The sequence below is a fragment of the Pezoporus occidentalis genome, unplaced genomic scaffold, assembly GCF_034315485.1.
Source record: "Pezoporus occidentalis ecotype Australia unplaced genomic scaffold, CSIRO_AGI_Poc_V1 ctg122, whole genome shotgun sequence".
Taxonomy (NCBI): domain Eukaryota; kingdom Metazoa; phylum Chordata; class Aves; order Psittaciformes; family Psittacidae; genus Pezoporus; species Pezoporus occidentalis.
In genome coordinates this window covers 2,162,101-2,180,434 of record NW_026913016.1, presented here as the reverse complement: position 1 = coordinate 2,180,434, position 18,334 = coordinate 2,162,101, and the positions used below count along the sequence as shown (strand labels likewise).

The window sequence follows — 18,334 nt, the reverse complement described above, 5'->3', positions numbered from 1 at the left end:
CAGGCTGAAACAATTACATTTTTCTGCATTCCGAGATGAGTAATGCTAATAGATACTCCTTTACCTTTCTTTTAAATCTTTAGAAAAGTGAAGCGGTCTAGAATAGACCTTCTAAAGTACTCAAATCCCTCTTACAGGAGAAGCTTTTTGGTGCCTCACAATCAATCAGCAGAAATGATTCACTCTACTGAGATGGCATGTTGGCCCAGCTCAAGGAGCTGAATATACAACAGCTTCTCAGTCACTGAATTGTAGAGTTTGCCGATTTACCTCAAGTGCAGGCTATGATGAGATTCTTCTAATTGGAGCAGGTAGAAATTACAGCTGTGATGACACAAGAACAATGTATGTTGATGATCTTCAGCTATAGATGAAGTCAGGAAAGGCACTGGTAGCTCTATTTGTGAACACACAGAAGACAGTAAGGAATCCTATAATTGATGTTCTCATCTCCTTCGGGCAAATAAAGGAATCTTTGCAATGTATTTTCACAGTGACCCAAGTGTTGGGAGGAAAACTCCCTATAGTGCTTTCTTCTGCCTTCTTTTTCTATATAGCAGGTTTCATGACCACCAATTCAAAAGCCAGTGAGAATACTGATCCCTGTTCTTCTGCATCAGTAAGCAGAAGCTCAATAGCCAGTAAAGGAAAGTTTAAACAAGTGTAAATTCTACATAACACCATCAGCAAAATAAGTAAATACTGAATCTATGTAATTGGTAAGCAGTATGGAACATAAGCAACAATATTTTTTTTATTTTTAACACTGCAGCTCCAACAGCTGCAGGATCCAAGTGAAAGAACATGGAAACCACATGCAACCTGCCACAGCAGATTCAGGTTACCAGCAGGTAGAGCAACTGTTTCTCAACCCAAACTGAAAATTTAAAGCATCACGCAGTTATTTTAAAATGCAACCAGCAATATGGAATATTTGCAGTTCCTAAAGTAAAACTGGTTCTAGGTTAAATAGCTGTTGCCCTGCTGCCAGTAGTCACACCTCTCGAAACATGTGCAGGCTGCAAACCCACTGCAGGATCTATGCACCAGCATTCAGTTGAACTGTTATTCAAAATAAATATCACAAGAACAACAAATTTTAGTAAAGCACCTTTTTCCTGCAAACTAGCACCAACATGACAGGCATATTACAATACCAACAGGAGCGATGTAAGGCTGACTTGAAATTCCACACTACCAAAACTGTAAAAAAATATTAGTTTCCCAAAACTTCCTTTTTTTTTTTTTTTTTTTGGGGGGGGGGGGGGGGAGCAGGGAGAAGGGGGAGTGAAAGGGCAGAGAGGACTTGACAGGATAGCAGGGAAGAAGTCATTGAGCATTCATTTCATATTAGAAAAAATTTCTTGTCTGGTAAGGTGTTGAGGCACTGGCACAGGTTGCCCAGAGAAGCTGTGGCTGCCCCATCCCTGGCAATGTTCAAGGCCAGGCTGGAAGGGGCTTGGAGCAACCTGGTCCAGTGGAAGGTGCCCCTGCCTGTGGCAGGGGGTTGGAACTGGATGAGCTTTAAGGTCCCTTCCAACCCAAACCATTCATGTCTATGATTTCAACAGCTACACTAGATAATGTTATCAAGTCCCAAAATGCAGAAAAGGCATCAAAAGCATTGATCAAAGTGTTGACGTTAAAAGAGTAAGTTTCATACAACCCATCATTAAAAGCTAAACTTGCAGAGAAACAGAATGGTAGGAATCTTTCTGAATTTCAGACTTGGCATGTGGCCCCTCTCCAGAATGTTTTGTGCTCAACTTATTTAAAGGCCTATGAAAAAACAGAAAGGGCCATGGCACATGTCTAGATTATCAGACAAGGTGTCAGACAATACCTGCTCGAGACTGGCATATGTACCAGTTCCTGAAAGGCCTTTCCTAGGAGTGATAAACAGCTATGGCTTTTCTGAACTCAGCATGACAGAGAATTCCAAAACTGTATGTAGCTGTCACAGAAACGCACACTTGAGAAACACAGCCAGTGTTTCTTGGCACATACACAACAGCAGGAAAACATATGGGGTATGAAACTGAATGTTAATTATAAAAAACACTACCTTGTAAAAATAATTCCCATTAATAGATGCATCAATTTTATAAAATTTAAGATATGGGTATATTTGTTAAATAATGTTATAATTATTCTTTCATTTTTAAAACTTCACATCACAAGCATATTTCTGGATGTCTTTGTTAACATGCTTTTTGTTTCTTGTTGGCTTTGTGTGCCAAGTACAGTTGAGAGCAAACCTTTTTCTGGCCTAACTAAACCACATGTTAAATCACATTAACAGACTTTACTGGCACCAATATACAATTCTGCCATAAAGACAGACCTTCATTCAACCTTAAGAGTTGAATGAGTACATAAGCTAGTATTTAAAAATATTTTCTATTAAAAAAAGTCAATGTTTTTAAGACATCATATGAATGGCTTGCTTTTGTTTGCTTTTTTCCTCCTTAAGTCTACTATAGCAAAGGTTACAGTATTTATGTATACCTTGAACTTACTTGAAGAAATTACATAAAATCTGTAGTGTCTTTACTTTCCTTTTTGGCTCTTAATGACTGAATTAAATAGGCAAGCCATGCATTTACATGTAATTAGCTTTCATAAACTTTTTTTGAATTTTTTTTTTAAAGCATCATTTTTCTTACCAAGTTCTCAATCTTCACATAATTCCTACACTTCTCTGGTCAAGGTCTTTCAACCAGTTTATCTGCAGAACCTGGAAGCTGAGATACCACACATAAACAGTGTTAAGAGGAGTGACTGCCATACTGTTCAGCAGCCACACCAGACTGGATGCCTGTAATTTGGGGGATTTTGCAGGGGTGACATAAAGGTCCAAACTACATTTTCATTTGAGAGTAGCTCAAAGCTTTTTTCTGCAGGTTTTGACCCTTGACCATCTCCTTAATGACTTTTCTGGAGAACTCATACAGTAAAAATGCCTGTTTCATGCAATTATTACTCATTTTACTTATATCTATTTAATATTACTCAGTATTTTACTTGTATCTACTTAATAAGATTAATTTTAATGAAGGGCAACATGGATAACTGGAAAATAAGAGCTAAGCAAATTGGTTGCCTTTTTAAAGTCAGCAGTTTTAAGTTCTGCTTTGGAAAGTACTCAAAATGTGCATTTCAGAATTGAGCACTTAATACGTTATTTTCCATAGCAAATACCAATTTCTTTTGCTAAGTGAACTCCCTGACTCTAGAACTTACAAATTTAGCATGCAACCTGACCAAAAGACTTGATTCTTTCCTCGTTTTCAGTAGTAATAAGAACTCTACAGCTAAAACTGAACTGAGTTTTCTAGTAACTGTTACCACCAAGACACAAAGGGATGTCAAATGCTATTGCAAGCTGTCAGCTTTCCAGCACCACAAAGTGTGCTATGTAACTAAAGCTTATTTTTGTCTTAACGCAAACTAGTGACAGTGGATACAGAAACTAATTCAGACTTGAAACCTGCAAATGACGTGCAAGCAAACCATGATACCTCTGCAACTTACAGTCTGACTCTCAGGATCCAGATTCAAGTTTTAAAAGAATCATGCTTTAGATCAGAATTACTTTTTTTATTTTAACCTACTAGAAGGTAACAGTACATGGAAAAACGTATTCCAGATTATCTCATGTGGCTGTCACCACACAATATGCTGTTGTTCATTAGTTAATTACATGCTTTCTGAAGATTTCCTGACTTGATTTTTCTTACTGGACTAGTGCCTCAAATTCAGCCATATTTTACAGTATCAAATTAAAACTGTCATTCAACTTGGAATAAGATCACTACAAGTCTTTTTATAAAAACTCTCACAAGTCAGGTGATGTGAAGGCCATTTGAAATCTATCATTTGGCTCTGCTTAGGTAGAACTGCTTGCACGGAGTTGTCCCTATATCTTCTCACCATGCAAGCACCTTCACACCTACCTGATCAGCCAGAACTCGCAGCTTTTGGATAAGACACAATTAATTTTGGCAGTACCTCTTCACAGGTACACCAGCGTGCAGTGTTTGACTGTCATTCTGTATCTGTTGAAATATTAGCACTTGGTTTAGGTGGCATGCAAGAAAAAGCAAACAGTATTACGTAATAAATAAAAAAAAAATACATATGCAAACATGTGAAGCTCTATTTCTAGCCTAGGCTTACTGCTTTACAAAGTTACCCAGAGCAGGGAAAAAGACATCAAACATCCATACCAAAATAGAAACTTACCCCACTGACTGATGTGGGTTGTAAAGTGTTTAACCATACACTGAACCTCACAGGACCCTCTTTCCTTCATTTGAGTCAAGACTTTTATTGACAAAAATAAACATAATCCAGATAAAATAGAGCTTCCCACAAACTCAGGCAAATATACAAGATACTATGAACCCGCTTGGAAAAAAAACAATATTTGAATCACTACTGAACACTTCTGTATATGATTAGTATCTACAACACACACAGTTTAATTTGAAGCAAGTCTGATAGTAACGCACACTGGAGATACTCTTGACGCTACTCCCTTATAGCACAGAATTAGTCACCTGATCTCAGAGTTCTGTGCCAAAACGTAGAGGCCAGTATTTCCTCAAAACAGTTGTTATATTTAATAAAGTGCTTTGCCTGCAAATTTGGCAGATTGGCTCCCCTATAAAAGACCAGCAACACTCCTTTCTTTCCTTCACATTTTCTTTTTAAGGCAAGACTCTAAAATTAGACTGCAGCAGAAGCAAGAGTGTTCTGCATTAAAGTTTCTCAGGCTTCAGCTGTATATTATATGCAAACTCGTATTTTCCACATCGCTTTCTAGCTGCAAATAAAAAAGGTTAAAGAAATATATAAAAAAAACCACCCTCACAAGCATTCCGTGCTGCCATTACTTCTACATGCTAAAAAAGCCTGCATTACAAGACTGCTTTACACACTCTTAAGTCAAACTCCATCTTCCAGTTTACTGAAATGCACAAGGAAAGCAGAGCACGCATGATACAGCCAAAGAAAACTTCAATGTAAATGCCTGATCAACTAAAAGTCCTTCACTGCTGGTTGGCATATATCCAAAATGCATTCTCTAGAGGCTACAGAGTTAAGAATTACATTATATAGAATTCAACAAAGAATAAGCTTGAATTTAAGTGTAGTTACTCTTTCTAATAGCTATTTCCCCAAGTTTAAAATTATTCTTAATTCATAGTTTAATACCTCCATAACTGAAATCCCCATAAGCATTTTGCAGACTAGACCAGAGTTTACTACTGCATAACTTTTTTTTTCCTCCTGCTTTTTTGCCAGACAAGCATTATATTATTACTTCATGTATATAATTTCACATGTGAACATCATGCAATTTTCTGTTCTTTTATTTCTTCAGCCCAACAGAAAAATTCTGCAGACAGAACTGCCAACTTCATGCTCTGCGTTGTGACTTACTGTAATAGTCAACTCTTCCTAGCCTGGCCAATCTTTTAATGTTCTTTTTCCAAGTCATCAGGGAATAACCATTTACCAGTCAAGTTCTTTCATTCTATTTTATAAAGTAAAGCATATGTATATATTTAAACAGCCTGCATGACAGCAGAATCATGTCTGGTACCCAATAAAATGCATTCTAATGGTACTTGCATAGGCAACTACAAGTTGTTGGAGAGAAGCTATAGGAAGTACTTGGGTGAACACTATGGCACACTGCAATACAGCATCAAAACATTTCTCCCCTCTATATGAATTGAATGCAGGTTTCAGAAATACAGCATATTCAAGTTTATGCTGGTCAAAATTTTCCTTTTCCAGCAATGTATCTAATATTATAATTCGATATTTTCATTAATTATTTGTTTTCCTTTCTTGTACATTTAAAATACACAGACAAAAAAAGGGGTGCAGTAGGAAAACCCAAAAGCATGAAAAATATCAGGACTCTCTCATTACTACAGTCAACTAATAATTTGCTTTTGTACTTAACTGCAGTTTATTACAAAAACATGCAATGAAACATCTGCATTTAACAAAACTATATGGAAGATGCTTCCTATCTCCAAAGTGGGAACAAAGAACCCTGGAGGGAAGAGGACATGGGGAAGTATATACTCCAACTCCAGGGGAATTACCTAAGTACCTGTTAAGAGCACATACATCGCAAGACTGTTCTCAAAGAGCCAATCATTTAACCATGATAACCTTGACCTCTAAGGAAGTGAATCATTAACTGGCCCATGTAAATTTTTGAGTTCCACAGTATCTAGAGCTCAAAATAATACTGAGTATAGACTAAAAAAAAATGTGTAAACATATGATGAATCTTTAACTGCAGCTTCATACACAGTGGTAAAAGGCATTATTGAGAAAGCATAAGTATTTTATGAGGAAAGGAGACAAAACGTAAATCTTCACATTCTTGTCACAACCACTTCATGTCTTCTTTCCTCAGCAATTCCCCGGCATGCATTAACACCACACATATCCCTTCCCTCTTCTTTACCACTTAAATCAGAGGAAATGGTTATTATAAGCAGTGCCCTAAATGTTAATGTAAAAAAAAAAAAAGTCTACTTGGCAGCTAGCAATCACAGAAGTCAGTATCATCTGACTACACTGTTTTCCATCAATCTTAAGGCAAGTTTAAAGTACTACTACATGTTCATTTGCAGCATAAATATACAGTGTCAACAAAATTAATCTGAAGTAAAAACATGACACTACGGACAAGGACATCAGTAATCCATCTCCACATGACCTAGTCATAAAGTACACAATGCAATGGGAGAAACGAAGGTTACTATGAGAAAACCAAATTCACACAAGCTTAATCCATTTCAGAATTGTAACCCACATTAAACACAAAAACCTGCATGTTACGGGAAAGGACAGCTCTTAGCTACTGTAACAATACTCACCTCCATGACTTATTAGAATTTGTCATTTTGTTCGATAGATGACTAAAAGTTACTAGTTTAGTTTACATACACAGTTTAAACTCCATAAACTTGCAAATTTCTACTTATCATGCTTGAATGGTTTGCAGTGATATACAGCTCAGGCTCTACAAGATTAGTGCCCACTACACATAGTTCTAGCTCAATTTTGTTCAGGTCTTTAAAAGAAGATGACAAATTAAATATTTCTGCTGCATGCTCCCTACAAACCTACTTCTGAAGCCACTGTTCAATTTAAATCCTCAAGGAACAGGTGAGTGTTGTAACAACAATGGAGTAGATGAGCATGGTCCTATTTCTCCCACCACAAGCACAATACAAGGGATGGCAAGGACAAGAGGCAGCCCCAACATTACTCATCTTGATGGATGACAACCAGAGATCCAGGTAGCGCACCTCAAGTTGAGAGCACAGCAGCCCAGCCTGTTTTTTTGAAGGCAGCCAGCAAGCCAAAAAGACACAAAGCAAAAGGAGAACTACAGCAGGGAAGGCAGAGGAAAGACATACGAGAAGGACTTCAACTACAGGGGGTAAATGCAAGAGCAGTATGGCAGTAAGAAAAGCATAACTGCCTTGCCAGAGTCAGGTAGACTTCTGATTAAAATCCCTGGAAATGCCACACACAGTCACCCCGTCCCGTGTTGCCATCCATCCGTTTGTCCTGTCCTTCCCCCCCCCCGCCTTTTAAATATTTTTGGTAAATCCAGTACTCATAAAACCCTTTGGTTGTTTCTTAAATAATAAACAAAAATACCCAGGCAGTGGAGGGGAACAGACTTGAAAGTCAAATCTTCTGGGGGTGATGGGCTTAAAGTGAAACAGAGGAAGTTCAGGTTAGCTAGAAGGAAGAAATTCTTCACTGTGCAGGTGGTGAGGCACTGGAATGGGTTGCTGAAGGAAATTGTGAATGTTCCATCTCTGGCAGTGTTCAGGGCCAGGTTGGACGGAGCCTTGGGTGACATGATTTAGTGCCAGGTGTCCCTGCCCGTGGCAGGGGGGTTGGAACTAGATGATCTTAAGGTCTGTTCCAACCCTAACTATTCTAATGATTCTATGGTTGCTACATTCTACACTCCCCTATAGCAGAACCACTCAGTGGAGTTCACTCCACTGACTTGAATGCTCTTGCAGCATTAACTCACTTCATTTATGAAGCCACTAGCAGGACTGGAGCCAATGTTATGGGTATAATGCTTAGGCTTCAACATTAGCCTCACTATTGCATCAGCCATGCTATTTTTAAGTACTGTTCAGCTTTTCTTTCATGATCTGACGCAAGCCTATATGGGGTTTTGTTTTGTTTTAAACACCGTTCAAATGCAAGTTTGTTCAACATCTTTTTTGCTAAATATTTAACAGCCATTCTAAGATTGTACAACATCTACTGGTGTGAACATTTATTAAAAGCAGTGAGGGCTATGCTTGGCAAAAGAGCTGCTAAAATGGATCCTTCTAAACACACAAAGCTGGAAAAACATTGTTATTACTTCCATTTACTACTTTAGGCTGTTAAGACAGTACCAAAATGTTTGGCATCACTGTGCAAAACAGTTAAGAGACATCACAGATTCTAAACCAAAGCTTTTCTAACACAGAGGCACACATTAGAGCAAATGAAAAGCATGACAATTTACAATGGAAATTTTGCAAAAATGACATTATCAAGTTTTAAATAACCAAAGTAGGAGGATTCTCAGAAAGACAACTTCCAGGCTTCAGAACTTATAACCAATATAAGTTCTTACTTGTGCTGTATTGCAAAGAGCATGATCAGCTGAATTCACAGCTCCAAATTTCAATGCAATGTGAACTTGAAATCTGAACATGCACCTTCATTTTGGATGATCAATGCATACATTACCTATCAGAGCTGGCACTCAAGCGTTTAGAAAAAAATTAAGCCCTGTCAAGGATATTTTGCAATAGATATAATTGTTCTTCCCCACACTTCTTTTAATTGACAGCACTACAGGACAAGAACATTAAGTTCCCAGTTTTTAAGTACCCAGTATTTTAGAAATGCCTTTCTCTTTAACCAACCAAAGCACGGACAAATGTTTTGAAAGTGTTCTCCAACTGCAAATGGGTTTGAGTACCCAGTTTGAAGTATCCTTGGCTGAGTTTCAGTAGCATTCTTCCTTTGAGACCACCAATACAAGCATGTTTTAGAAAAATATGAAGTGAGATCAGTTGGTGCTGGAATAAATACCATCCAAGAGACAGCATGAAATAAAGAATCAACAAAAACTAAAATAGGTTTTATTAGAACATGAAGCTGCAATAAAATATAATTAAACAGATGAGTCAAGAATATAGGAGAACTACACTGGGGCTGGGGGGGTTAGGGAATGTCTCTTCCCAATCTTCTGGGGCTGGGGAGGAACAAGTGCCCTTCACTATGCATCACCCAATTTTTGGTTTACCTAATATATTTCCATAGAAAGAAAACCACATTTATAAAAGCTAGTGCATTCTCACTTAGAACAAATTCAGCATAAAAAAACCTTAGCTAAAATGCTAACTGAAAGGAAGAATTTGGGAGTTACCAACCTAAGACTGCAGCAGAAATGCAGTAGAATTCTTTAAGCAGTTTTGGTGAGCTGTTGCCAGTTCCTACCCTGTGTATCTAAAAAAGCACCTCCCTACAGTTTTCAGATAGTTCACAACTTCAGAAAAAAAAACAACAACAACAAAAAAACAACAAAAAAAAATTGAGTGTGATTTGTAATGTAATTTAATGAAGATGCTACAATCACCAGTTTACTTCTCATGCTGACTTTACCCTTGGACTTGCTTTTATTTTCATCAAGATAACATTCAGGATGTCATTTGAAATACTGGCAATTTCTCAAGGCATAACACATCCCAAAACTGCATCATGGGAAACCAAGATACCTGCTCTCTCCTATCTCCCTTAATATTTAGAATCCCAGCTTTTTTAAAAAATTTCACAGAAGTTCATGAAAAAGTAACCATCAGGCTCAAGACAGGGTGCTTGAAGAGGAACATGCAGTTGTCAATTCTGTCACCTTCCTTTTGCATCAAGCTATCTACCAAAGTCATTCAAATCAACTCAACAAACGGGGAAAAAAAAATAGTTTGAACAGATCTGAACAAGGATTCAAAAGCACATTCCATTTTCTTAGCTCCGATACACCCTCCCTGCTCTGCTCACTGGCCAAAGTAAAACCACAGAAAAACCTAACAAGTTCAGAATTACTAGTATAACCGAAGCCTAAGCATGTTATTTTCACTCCATCATGCACTCAGGCCACATTCTCTACTAGTTCAGAAGACACAAAATGGAGAAGGGAAAGTGATAAACTGAAAGTCTCCAGTACTAGAGTATCCGGAAACAATAGCACTGAAGTACCTTGCTAGGACTAGTGATCCCTTAAGACTTACCAAGATACATATGACAAGTCCAACAGACTGCTTCTCGCCTGTGTTATGACCTACACCTGCCCAGCTGCTGCTTCCTCTAGAAGGAATTTCAGAGCCTGTCCAGAAGCTTCTAGGATGCTGCCCAGAGCAATGGGGAAGAGCTGGCAAACAGACAACACAGGTCAGCACGTTCTCCTGCAATACTCTGGAAAGCTTTATAGATCCTTACTTCAACCTTCTTTCTTCCACAAGCACCAGTGAAAAGGAATTCAGAACAAAAGAACAAAACCAAGACTTTCTTTTTTCCTTAGAAACCTCACAAAAAAAGAATTCATGATACAAAATTCCTCAATCCCAAAGGGTCAAGCTCAGGGCCGCTTTGCTGTCTGCACTGTGGATTCTAAGCCATGAAAGGGGACATGATATGGCTGTAAGGCAATAAAGGGTGAAATGGGCAAGCATTAGTTACATATCACAGAAGAAACAGTAAGTTTCCTTGTGGCCTTTCTAGAAATATTACCTTCCAGAAAGCTCTCTCAAACTAGTGTTGGAAATTCATTAAGAAATAAATATTCGTCATAACAACACTTCAGATCAAAAATGGTACACAAAATCCATAGCTTCCTAGAACTCACTACTTTTAAGTCAAACCGCATTACAATAAATACGGAAAATAAACAGTGCCAGGACTGTGGGCTTAGAGATAAAATACTACAGTGGATTCACCTCACCTCCTTTCTTTTCCCCTTTCTTAACATCCCACCTGAAGCTTTCAAATAAAGGGAACTAACAGGTCAGGGAGGAAAACAAAGAAGCAGACAGCAAACAGAGAAAGGTAAAGGGACATCAGGAAGGAAGCAAGCTGTTACAAACAAGCCAGCCATTGAAATTCACAGCAGTATCTACATTAATTTTCTTGAAAAATGTTGGTGGGATGAGGGGGAGGGAGGAATCAAAAAGAGAAATGCAGGTTTGTGTCAGAAACAAATTAAATCTTGCTTCTCTAGAACACCATTAAGTGCAAGCTTAAGACTAATACAAGTCAGGCTTACAGTCTGCATATCAGCCTAAGATGTTTAAGGTTTTCAGTTTCAGCTCTGCAATGAAGGAAGAATGTTATCTCTTGTTTTAATGAAGCACCACCTTCAGTTCCTGTTTTGCCAAAGGTCCCAATTTTAGGTTCGTTTCTTAAAACAAAACCAAAACCAAACAACAGAATCACTAAACAAGTAACCCATGCTTCCTTGCTGCATAAATAATATAACATAAAAGAACAAGTGTATTGAGTTTCTCCCAGAATCACCAGCTAATTGAGGTTGTAAGGAATCTCTGGAGACCACCTAGTCCAACCCCAGTGCTCAAAGCAGGGCAAGCTGGCAGGAAGAACTAACAAGCTACAAATGGAATACAATGCTGAAACTTCTGAGACTCAGAAGCAAAAGGGGCTAGGAATTAACAGACCAGCTTCCCCTCCTCCTACTTATTTTTTAAGAGGTAGGTAGCAATGGTACTTCATTATGGGCAAGAGAAGCTGCATATAAGAGACCTCTATACTAATTTTTGGAAAAGCAGGCTTTTTCTTTACAGGAACTATCATGTATTCAATGAAGCACAGTGTGCCACAAGGCCATTAATGTAACTATATTTAACATATCATTCTGACACCTGTAAACAAATCAGTAAACTTTTCTGTTTACACATCACCATTTGGTATTTCCCAGTTTAGGGGAGACCTTTCTCTAGTTGTTGAGAGCCTCTTCCAGGCAATATACCTTACCTTCACTGACAGGCACAGTGTTATTGATTCCTAACTAAAAATCTATACACAAACTAGAGTATCACATAAAAAGCTTGCCTTACTTAAAAGTTTAGTTTCAAGACTGCAAAGCATTTAGCAAAGATGGCAAATTCTTCTCCAAGTGATGCTGCCCTGAATCTGTGCAATAACTGTATTTAATTTATAACTACTCGCTTTGAAACAGAAAAGCCAAGAGACAGCTACAGAAAATGTGTGAATTTTCTTTTATCTTTCTGTATGACTTAACCCAGGAAACACCAGGAGACATGAAAAAGGAAAGTGTGAACAGAAACAGAAGCTTCAAAGAGCCAGTTCCAGAAAGAGCAAAAGATAGCAAGTGATATTCAGGGGTACTTTTTCATTGACTTCAAGAGAATTTCATCAGGATGCATTGGGACACATTGCATTTGAAGAAATCCCATGCCAAGACTACTAAATAAACCAAAAGAGCAAGAAAGTAAATAATTTAACCCTCTTCAAGCATGAATATTAGCATGAGGTTGGTTGAGTTTTAAGTGTTGAGCTGTATTAACTTGAGCCCCACAAGTAGAATTAAGGAGACAAAAATGCTCCTCCTACAGTCACTTGGGACCCTTTAAAACCAGTTATTCATTTAAACTGGGACAAAGATTTTGAAATTATCATGGGCATTTCATACTGCATTTCTATATTATGTATTATAGAATAAAGCTTTAAACATCAAAGGTTTGGAGATTTTTAAAGCAAAGATGTATGTTCTAGTTTTTATAAACTAATAGCCACATTAATGATAAAGGAAACAATAAACTGCAAACAGCAGATGTAACATGACACTGAATAATCCCAGTGACTTCAATAAAAACTCTTAAGTACATGTATGCTTTCAGCTAAAGCTACATTATTGATAACCTTAAGGATATAAAAAGTTTCAGAAACTACTCAAACAAAAGTCAAAGTTGCGAAAAATCAAAATTTTCAAGGGGAAGATATCCAGATTCCCATTTTGGAGATTCACTGGTGCAAGATATGCTCAAAGAACTCATACAGTCAACTCTCTCAAACTACGGCAATTCGTATTTCTCCCTCTCTTGCTAATGTTCCCTTAGAGAGCCATTCAGAGAAAAAAAAGATCATAAATAAGCAGTTGCAGTACAAAATCTCAATGAATTTTTAGACAACTAGGAGTAAATTCCAACACAAAATTCTTCCCTGGCCGCGTCACTCATCCTTTCCCTCCACGGAGAAACGGGTTCCAAATAGCTAGAAACAATAACCATTTGTCAAAGGCTTTGAAATTAATCCTGCCTAGATACAGAACAGAGTAACTTTAACATCATAAATGCTAAATATTTTAAGAATCCTTTTCCTAGTTCTAATTAGGATTACAAGAATGATCAAGTATCAATTAAAGAGTTAAAGAAAAGATTTGTTTGCCCATTGCCCTCCACAGCTGGGACAGCCTCAGGTGTTGGGACTTTTTTAATTAAGTAGGCTATTACACAGCTAATTATTTGAACATTGTATTAACCTTCAGAGGATGAAAACTATCAGCACAAACAAAAGCGTTTAAGAGCTTGTTTTGATGTTGGAATGCAATGTAAGGTTCTTTTGTGTGGCAACTGAAAAGCTTAAAAAACATGTGGGATCAGATAATCCAAGCCAAAATAGAAAAACAGCATTACACAGTATCTTGAATCAGGTTTACAGCCCTTAGAACAGTTCATCTTTTTCATATGAACTTCACACAATGCAAACATTCTTGTATTTCATCCTAATTCCAATGAATAATACATTTGTCAGTAAACACTATCCCTGAATTTCTACTTTTCCATTTAGTATCTGGCTTCTGAATTTTAGCAGTTTCTATTTTAAAAGTCATCACTAACATAAGTAATGAATTTTCCAGAGATCTGTATTACATGCAAGTGTTCCTGTTCTCTTTTGCTTTTTTAAGGGCACTGACATCAGGAGTCACTGATTTCAAAGCAATTTACACAGTAAAAATTATGCACCAAGCTCTTCTAGCTTCCTTATATCTTCCTCTGAGCTTTGTCTTCATCTTCACTCTGCTTACATCATTCATTTTTTACTTAAAAGAACTTTGATACCATTTTGGTATACAGTTTTAAGAAGTATTTAAGCCACATCAATTAACCAAAGTATCTAAATACTCAGCAGTACTAGAAGCTTGGCAATCCATTTCATCACTGTCTTCTATTAGTCTCAAACCCCTAATTACAAAAGCATGATCATTTCCAAAACATAAACAGCAGTGACAATTCTTTTCAAAGGCAAAATAGTTAACACTTAACTCCTTTTATTAATTGTTTAAAACTAAGCAGCATAGCAGGAACACTTTACCTTAAAGCCCTGATCCAGCAGCAATACCATTCCATCCATCCCCACAGCCTATTAACCAATATTGCATTCTTCAAACACACTGAAATCATCACAGATTGCATAACAGTTTTACAAAAGGTACCTATTAAAATTGCTGGCATTATTAGACTAATTAGATTTATAAACTTATCCAACCCAGCAGCCAGTGTCCTACAGAATTACGTGGGTTGTTCTGTTTAGCCTCTTACACTGTTGAATTGCTCATCATGGGCATATACTGTTGCATGCAGGAAGCAGCACAATACATATAGAATTCTTACATGCACAGTACCATAAATATGGAAAAGACAATATTAATGCTTAGAAGATCAGCAAAAAAGCCCTAGTCAATGACAGTGTCCAAAACGCTTCTGAAAAAGGAGCTTGACATTCTTAATTAGACAAACTTGAACATACTAAATACAGCATCTTAAAATAAAGGGCTAAACCAATACATACTATTACACACTAGTATCTGGAGGAAGAAGATATATTTATAGTCACTGGATTTGGCTTTATTTTCCTACCTGCCTCTCCTCACCCACAATTGTTCATAAACATTCCTCACCAGAATATTTCTTTCATAGGATCATATTCCTTTTAGTCTTGATTATCAGCACCCCTTCTTTGTCCTGTATTTTGGCTACTTAACCACCTTCATGAGTGCAGGAAATTTCCCCTGCAGCTAAGCTTCTAGTCCTGATCTTCAAAGGCCCTGCTGTCCTGCATTGCTCAGCGATATACTGTCTTTATCATTATACAGATCAAGTGCAAAATAGCCTCCACAGATCAATAAAGCCACTAACTTCTTCAGACCCCTTTCTGATAGGATGCTTTACAGAGATAAAGTTATATTAGAGAGGGCCAGGTACATTTTCTTAAAGAGTAAAGCTACACATAAGTAGTTTTTCCATGTGATTGCATCCTCCTCCCCAATTTTTAGCACACAGTTTATCCTCCAAGAATGTAAGATACTCATGTCTGTTCTCTTCTTATATACATGAGGACGATATGGCACATGGCAGGCACTAACATTTATTCCTTTACGGGTATTTCATTCCAATTTCAACAATGTTGTGTCCATTCCCAGAGAAGTGCAAGATACTCAAAACTAACTGAACAATTAATTCATCACCTTTGTGTTCCCATGAACACAGCATTTTACACTATCACCTACACAACATGATGCAAATTTCAAACACATCTAGCACGAGAAAGAAATAAGTTTCCTGAATAGTAGTAAAGTATAAACAGAACACTTGGCTAACTCTATTTTACTGTTACACAGCAGTTTATAATCTCATATTCAAGACGCTTCATCAAGGCAAAGGAAAGATAAGTCTAGATGAACTTACTACATAAACCAGGTTACAGACAAGAAAATGGATTAAAAATAGAAATTCATGCCAAGGCACTAACACTAAGCAAACCCACATTCGCTAACTGGTCTTACACATTAGACATGCTGTGCAATGACTTGGAGTGTACTACATTCTTTTTTTAATTTTGTATTTTAAGCCAAGCATAATAATACCCTCCAATACCACCTGATGTTGCAGCCAATGGGGAACATATGAGACAGTTTGTATCTGATAGCTTGAAAATGTTAAAAGTAATTTATTGGCCTTAGTAACTGTGATTAATTCAAGAACTAAAAAGAGTAAGCTTTGCCAAACTTCTCATGTTTAAAACAAGATCAACAGGCTTCCTGCATTTGATTTATTACCCATTCCACTCCTAACCTGCAACATAATTGCATTATTGTTGTATAATCCACATCACACTGCTTTAAAATCTAATCAAACATTCTCTCCAAAGACCAAGTATAACCCCTGGAAAGTCTGCAGACTCCTCCAGCTTCTGAAATAGGATTCCTGTATTTGCTGTATATCAAATACAGCACTAATGTTCAGCCAACAGCCACATGATAAAGGAGAGAAACAGACAGATACGGTACCTGGGGCTTGTCTTATTCCAGGTTTTGACTTAAGTCCTTCCCATAAGGAAAAGCTCATTAAGTAAAACACTTATTTGTAGATTGCACAAGATATGCACATTTTATTCTGCTGCTGGATGGATTAACACAGAAATACAAAATAAGCTATTTTCAATATATTACAAACCAGACGTTCTAAATAAAGTCAGAAAAAATACCCTAAGTAGATTATTTGTCTCCTTTAGGGTTTAGTGACCTCCGACGTGCTTGCTGATCTGCAGAGCATCAGATACACCACCAACTGCAGAAATCTGAAAGTCCTGAAAAACATGCTCCAGAATTTAGTAGTAGCATAAAGTGAAATTCCTCATCAGTGTTACTTAATGTACTGTGATGAGGGAGTGTTTTGAAAATATGTCAGACCTTGGAGTCCTGGCAACACTCTTTACAGTAACTAATAATGCCCTGTTTGCAAATGTACTCACACAGACATGAATTGAGCCAAAATATCCTGTTCTCGTTTTTTTTGGTTGGTTGGTTGGTTGCTTTCTGGTGTTTTTGTTTGCTTGGTTTTTGTGGGGGATTTGGGTTTTTTTGTTGCTTGTTTCTTTGGGGTTTTGTTTTTGTTTGTTTTTTTACTGTGAAGACAATTCAGAGCAACTTTAATAGCAGCATTTACCTGAAAATTGGAAGGAGAAACGCAGGAAGCATTTCAATCTTTTATATCTTTTATCCAAAGTCCTTTGCAGGCAGCAGTAAAATTGAGAAGATGGCAATTTTAAGTGCTTGCTACTTGCCTATTTATTCATTAGCAAGAGCTAATGGAGTTATCCACAGATATTCTAAGAGAGGATATCACAACAGAAGGCATCTCTCCTCCTCTGGGGCAAGATGTAACTACCAGGGGGGACTCTCGCCAGAAGCAGGCAAAAAAGCTGCTTTGCCTCCTCCTCCTACCTGCAGTATCCTGCAAAAGGACAAACAACATACTTCAATTCCATCACAAACATGTAAATATATTTAGTTGTTATGAAGAACTGACCTAGAAAGGCCTACAGTATATCCTGACATACAACCAAGCATTTGAAAATACAAAGCAGGGAGAAGAGGAAAAGTCAGCTGTTGAAGTTCATTTCTTTTTACCTCACTGGTGCAGCTACCACTATACTCTGTACAACTTCAGTTATTCTTCACAACTAGCTGCCCTACATGTGTTCCTATACATAATTATTTTGTGCTGCCAATAAGAATTGTTGCTATCTGGTGTGTCTTGATGGGACTTTTAGCTCACTCTCCAATATCTTGTTAAATAGGCATACCATTTACAAATTCTAGAGGGTGTAGCCATCAGAAGCTGCCTTTTGAAGCTTTGTTTAACATTTAAAGCATTTTTCTTCTTTTACAGGCCTGCTGGATGTTTGCCAATGGGACTGTAATGCCAGTGCTGTAGCATCAAAAATGCCGTTTTCAGCCATTGCTGTGCTGACCATTACATTTTTCAAGCACGAGAACAGCTTCCTGAAAACTAACAATTGCGAGTGTTTGTTTTTTTTTTTTGTTAATGAAACTGTAAATACCCTGTTTCTGCTTACATGACATCTTAATTTCTGACCTGTGCTTTGCTAGAGTAGGGCAGTTGTTACACCTTTCCCTACTTCAAAGATGCAAAAACCTCTAAACTTTTGCTACTCCATAAAGTTATGGCCCATCACTGCACTGCAGCTAGCTTTTAGCAGCCATGGATCAATTGCTATCATTCACATTTCTACAAGCAACACCCAAGGGTATGTATGGCCACCTTCTGTACCTGTTTTTCCATTTGACTCAGTCTCCTCTCATGCCTTCATACTTCAATACTATTTTCAGTAAAGTTATATAAAAAGAATCTTAAGCTGTAGTTGATTTCTG

At 37.4% G+C, this 18,334-nt stretch overlaps 1 protein-coding gene across 10 annotated transcripts in view; it reads right to left on the bottom strand.

Moving 5' to 3' along the window:
* TSC22D1 (TSC22 domain family member 1) overlaps positions 1-18,334 on the bottom strand; it is a 95,968-nt gene that overhangs the window by 59,264 nt on the left and 18,370 nt on the right. For 2 of the 10 annotated variants that reach the window (XR_009962528.1, XM_062607388.1), the window contains exons 2-3: positions 1,001-1,062; positions 271-397 (exon numbers count right to left, since the gene is read on the bottom strand). The exons of 6 other annotated variants lie outside the window; for them this stretch is intronic. Coding sequence is in view for 2 of the 4 variants with exons in the window: in XM_062607388.1 (XP_062463372.1) it covers positions 271-397; positions 1,001-1,062 (189 nt within the window). In the remaining 2 variants the exon portion in view is untranslated. Of the gene's footprint in view, positions 1-265; positions 612-1,000; positions 1,063-18,334 lie in introns of those variants that run through there. 2 more of the 10 variants (XM_062607389.1, XR_009962529.1) reach the window with 2 other exon arrangements.